This window comes from Sturnira hondurensis, unplaced genomic scaffold (assembly GCF_014824575.4).
Source record: "Sturnira hondurensis isolate 20B ecotype Veracruz unplaced genomic scaffold, ASM1482457v3 Scaffold0000982, whole genome shotgun sequence".
In the NCBI taxonomy this organism is placed as follows: domain Eukaryota; kingdom Metazoa; phylum Chordata; class Mammalia; order Chiroptera; family Phyllostomidae; genus Sturnira; species Sturnira hondurensis.
The window spans coordinates 526,236-531,771 of NW_028073613.1; the positions used below are offsets into that span (position 1 = coordinate 526,236).

General features: G+C 45.9%; 1 protein-coding gene across 1 annotated transcript; it reads left to right on the forward strand.

The window, feature by feature from the left end:
* The first annotated feature begins 339 nt into the window (after positions 1-339).
* On the forward strand, positions 340-5,181 carry RPS4X (ribosomal protein S4 X-linked). Its single transcript, XM_037057737.1, is given in 7 exon segments — positions 340-495; positions 1,228-1,305; positions 1,765-1,945; positions 2,144-2,241; positions 3,556-3,727; positions 4,426-4,583; positions 5,009-5,181. Coding segments are annotated over 7 exon segments (945 nt in total). The 3' UTR covers positions 5,111-5,181.
* The last annotated feature ends 355 nt before the right edge of the window (positions 5,182-5,536 follow it).

Sequence of the window (5,536 nt, forward strand, 5' to 3'; positions counted from 1 at the left end):
AGAGGAAAAATATTGGTTCTTCCCAACTTACAGTATAGGCAGATTAGCTGGCTTGAGAGAACTGGGAAGAAGGGGCAGATCAAATATATTTAAGAAATAATATGAAATATTTATTAAAATCAGTTCTATTGCTTATACAATCATGTGTACGTGGGCCTTAAAGTAGCCCCTCTTTGCACTATACTAGAAGACAAGGAGTTGATCTAGCTCATCTTGGCATTTCCAGGACCCAACACAGCAACATGCACCTCACCGGAGGAGGACAGGAGGGAAAGGCAGGGAGGAAATTGCTTTTAGCCGACCTCCCTGTTTAGGTGGCCCTTCCCAAGCTCCGGACCTATGACCTCCCACCAGCAGGTGGCAAGATAGAATCCCGGAGAGCCTTGATAGGGCAGGGTGGGCGGAGCGTCCAAGGTCGGCGCGCGCAGTCTCCTACCCTTTTTTCTTGGTGCACCGGAAAGAGGCGGTCCTCTTTCTGTGCCTAGCGCAGCCATGGTAAGGCGACTTGTTTGCTAGCTCTGGGGACGCCATCAGCCTCCATCCATCCAGGGCTAGGGCTATCTGGGGCTTCCGAACCCCTGCAGGGAGTGATCAGGCTGAGGCAAAGGGAGTGTGGTCTGCGGGATTGGCCCAGGCAACCAGGAGGGCGAGAGCGAACGCGATCCTGGCGAGGGGGTTGATGAGAATCGGTGCTCCTAGCTGAAAGGCCCCGGTCTCAGGCCGGCTACGCACACTGCGACCCCGGGAGGAGCAGCAGATGGACCTGGAGGGCAGACCGCGGGCCAGGGCTGGTGGGCGGCAGCAGCAACCAGCAGAAAAGCATTTTTCTTGGTCCTTGTCTTTTTGGCAGGGCCTGACTTTGCGCAGTGTGGCCAGTAAGCATCTGTACACAGCATTCAATAGACTTCCTTCCGCATTTTAAAGCGAAAGCTGGAGTCAGCTTTTGGGCTTTAGAGTAAGAGGGGGAGCAGCTATTAGCACGTGGTTGTGCTGAGGTCAGGCTGGTCTCGCACCGGACACTTTAGGCCATATGGTCACGTTGCGAAAATGTTTGTTTGGTGCAGAAGCACAGATTGGGTTCCAGTCCAAATCTGTTGCTGGATGGCTGTGTGTCAAGAGGTCCAACCCCTGTCCCTTTCACCAGCATAGTGTCCAAGAAAAAAAAAAAGTCTCGAGAAGCAGGTACAGTTTTAAGCAGTAACATGAAAATACAAAATTCTCCCTCAGGCTCGTGGTCCCAAGAAGCATCTGAAGCGTGTAGCAGCTCCAAAGCATTGGATGCTGGATAAACTGACTGGTGTGTTTGTAAGTATTGTTGCTTCGGAATTGTGTTTTCTACAGTGTATCTTAAGGGACACAGTGTCTTTACCAGTTACACTGATACAATTTAAGGGGCATATTTTATACTATTACTTTGTATCAGGCATCCCTGGTTAGTGCGTCCATAAATGTTGCTCGCAGTGCTTTCTGTAAGATTTATATACTTCATTTATTCCACATAGTACACTTAACATGGACTCAGGACCCATATGTTCTTAACAGGCCTGGTCCTCTGAAAGGAGGATAAAGCTGTAAGACTTGAAGGAATGGAACAGTTATGTAAGCTTTAAACACCCCTTGTTGATCCAAATTGGTGGGGGGAGGTGATGGACAATCTGATGTCTAGGTAATAGATCTCAGGACTTGGTGGGTTTGTGTGAATCCCAACAATAGTTTGAGAGGGTTTTATTTTTTTTTGTTGTTGTTTTTAAAATCATCTTACAGGCTCCTCGGCCATCTACCGGTCCCCACAAGCTGAGAGAATGTCTCCCTCTCATCATTTTCTTAAGGAACAGACTTAAGTACGCCCTAACAGGAGATGAAGTGAAGAAGATCTGCATGCAGCGGTTCATTAAGATTGATGGCAAGGTCCGAACCGATATAACCTACCCTGCTGGTTTTATGGGTAAGTGGTTAGTGGTTGGCTCTTGGCTCCTTGAAACATTAGAACATTAAAGATTAGCTAGCCAGCATTGTTAGTCTTAGGAATCCTTGTTGGTATTTGAAATAGGAAGCATATAGTTTGTCTTCCTGGAGTTGTATAGTTGTACAGCATGGGATAGTGGGGGTCACTATAGTAACCTTAGCTACTGTTTGATATCAGATGTGATCAGCATTGACAAGACTGGAGAGAATTTCCGTCTGATCTATGACACCAAGGGTCGCTTTGCTGTTCATCGCATTACACCTGAGGAGGCCAAGGTGAGTGTTGCAAGCAGGCTGGGTTTTCACACAGTAATATTACTTGGTGTTAAGTTAGAGCCTGAAAAAAGTCCATGGGCTGGTCCATTGGGGTGACGTAGATAGATGAAAATTACTTACAATCTTATACTTGAAAATATCCAGTTAGCAATTTGGTGAGATTCTGTCATATGTGCAATTTTGTGTTATTAAAAGCCTTTCTAATAGCTGTATAGCAGTCTGTTGCTGGGTATCTGATAACCCCCATTTTTAAGTTAACATCCTCAGTAGATTTTCTTTTTTTAGGGCAAAAATAAATTCCAGTTGAATAGTGACTTCCTGGTTGCTCCCCCCCCCTTTTATTTTGGAGGCAAGGAAAGTGATTTCTCTAAGAACATTTATGAGTACCCAAAGTAAGGGCCTTTTAAGGATAAAAAGGACCAGAAAAGCAATATCTGGCCCACTCCAGTTGGTCCTTTGTAGTGTCTCCATTTGAAGGTCTAGCTTTACTCTGAAGGGGGAAGGTGTTAATGAAGGTGACTGAAAAGCCTTAGACACCCTTTGAGGTAGCTCAAAAAGAAGGATTACAAACATTGATTATTTAATTCAATTTGTTGTGATGATTTTACACAAAGGTTTAAGGTTTCCTGAATTATTGGCTGTAAATGAAGGTTAATTTAATTGGGTGATTTAACTCCTAATTTCCTTAGCTGCCTTGTTATCTGCAGGCTGGAGGGCATGTCCATCACATGAAAGTGATTTGATTTACTTTTAAGGGTGTCTGGGAGTGACAGATCCACATTTGAAATGCTTTGTGAGGCTATTTGTTGATTGGATTAACTTCTAATGCAATTGCAGTTTTTAAGCCACAACTCAGTTGTGATGCAGAGGGAGCCATTAAGAGGCACTTTTTAGGAAGGGTGGAGTGAGTGGGGGGGGGAAGCATTGGAGGGGAGTGGCGAGAGGCTTAAAAAGCCTGGGGAAAGGAGGGTGATCAGCCCACCCCACCCAGAAACTGGAATTTATGGTGCTTTCTCACTGCCTTGGACTTGAACACACAAGTGATACAGTGCTACAAGGAAAATTCATGATGAGACTAGCCTAGGGAGGGGCAGTGTACAAGATGAACTTGTGAAGGGTAGGAAGAAAAATTAGGGACACCGTTATTCTACTGCAGTTCAGGAAATCAGCACTGCCCATGCAGGACTGTGTCCTCTGGCTGCTAATTGCATTTTTAGGCTGCTAACTTGTGGCTTTGAAAGAACGTTTTTGTCCACCGTGGAGCGTGATGCATGTGAGCTAAACTAACTGTGGCTAACCTTTGTGCGTTTGTAGTACAAGTTGTGCAAAGTGAGGAAGATCTTTGTGGGCACAAAAGGAATCCCTCACCTGGTGACCCATGATGCTCGCACCATCCGCTACCCTGACCCCCTCATCAAGGTCAACGACACCATTCAGATTGATTTGGAGACTGGCAAAATTACTGACTTCATCAAGTTTGACACTGGTAAGCAGCCCCTGTGCTACCTGGACATGCTCTTTAAATCCCAGCTATAGGAGCTGTTCTTTGTTTTTCTCTGCTCCCCTCTCCCCTTTTTTATTAACTGTTACTTAACCAGGTATTATGACCTGCACAGGGCCTGGGTACAGGGTTTTTGAGTCCTGGGTGATTCTGGTGCACCTAATTAGCAACTGAAGCTAGGTGTATTGTGGTAGTAAAGGAAACTGAAGTATGTAGCTGCTCCATTACCCAGATATACAGTCTTTTTACTTGAAAGGCACAAATGCTTAGAATATTCTGGGTGGCTGAGATGAGCGAGGTCTGGTATAACATTCTCAGGCCTGTTCTCTGTCTAAAAACTCCCCTATCCGGGAAATGACTTGAGAACTAGGCAAGAAAGTCTGACCAAAAAGCAAACCCACCTGATTGGAATACAGCTCTCATTAATGGTGTCGTTGTGCCTTGGAAGAACAGTGATTATCTAGGTGAGACATGGTGGGGATCTGGCGAGGTGGGTGCGGTAGAGTTCACATGGGTTAGATGTGCGGGAGGGATCGGGTGAATCTTAGAGTGTGGCTTGGGTGACAGATGCACAGAAGTGCCTTCAAATGAGAGAAGAGATTAATGAATTTAACCCTGTCTGGGTCGTGTATGATACTGGGTTGGGGTGTGCCTTGCTAAGCAGATTATTCCTTCCTGCCTAGGTAACCTGTGTATGGTGACTGGAGGTGCTAACCTGGGAAGAATTGGCGTGATAACCAACAGAGAGAGACACCCTGGTTCTTTTGATGTTGTTCACGTGAAAGATGCCAATGGCAACAGCTTTGCAACCCGGCTCTCCAACATTTTTGTTATTGGCAAAGTAAGTCTGGGTTTCTCTCCTCGTTCAGGGAAACCTATAAAGGCAGGTGATGCTGGGATTGTAGCTCTTGGCAGGCTGTGCTGAACCTAGAGGAAAGCCTCTTCTGGTACAGGGCTCACAGACTTACACCAGGGCACACCTGGGCTTTTTTAGTGCTGCAGAATCAGCAGGGGGCCTGATCACCTAGGTTGGTGAAAACTGTCAGTGATGGGGTGATGGGTATACCTTATAGTTAGGTTCTTTGATTTGTGCCTATGGGTGGCAGTGGTTGGCGGTGGCGCAGACTAATGGTCAGCCTCAGGCACTACTTCAGTACTTCTAAGACATTAACTATGAAGGGTATTATAATTGTGAAGACAGGTGCACCAGGTTGCTAATGGTGTTGGTGTGTTGTAACAGGTTTTGATTCTTGTTTTCTCCTTCAGGGCAACAAAGCATGGATTTCCCTTCCCCGTGGAAAGGGTATCCGTCTCACCATTGCTGAAGAGAGAGACAAGAGACTGGCGGCCAAACAGAGTAGTGGGTGAAATAAACTCGAGGTGATGTGATTGCAAACATATTTGTAATGAATTAAAGATAACACAACACGATTAAATGACTCTATCTTTTTGGTTTAATAACATGTAAAGCAGATTGGATTTTTCAGGCATTTGGTGATGTGGATCTTCCTGTGTCCATTAGAGGTTGGGCTTGGGCAGTGGTGGGAGGGAGAACACACCAGACTTGGCAGAGAAGGAGCAGCAGTCCAGAGTTCAAGCACCCTCGTCTTGGCCAAGAATTTGTCTACCCTGTGAAGTCAGCCAAAAAAAAAAATCGGTGCCCACCTTTATATCTGGTCTTTCCTGCCTCTGCAATTCTCAACTCCAACCCCAGGACCCTGCAAAGCCAAAAGCATGTAGGAAAATCCACTTGTTCCTGCCTGCCATTCTCAACAGGTGCTGCAGCTGCATGGT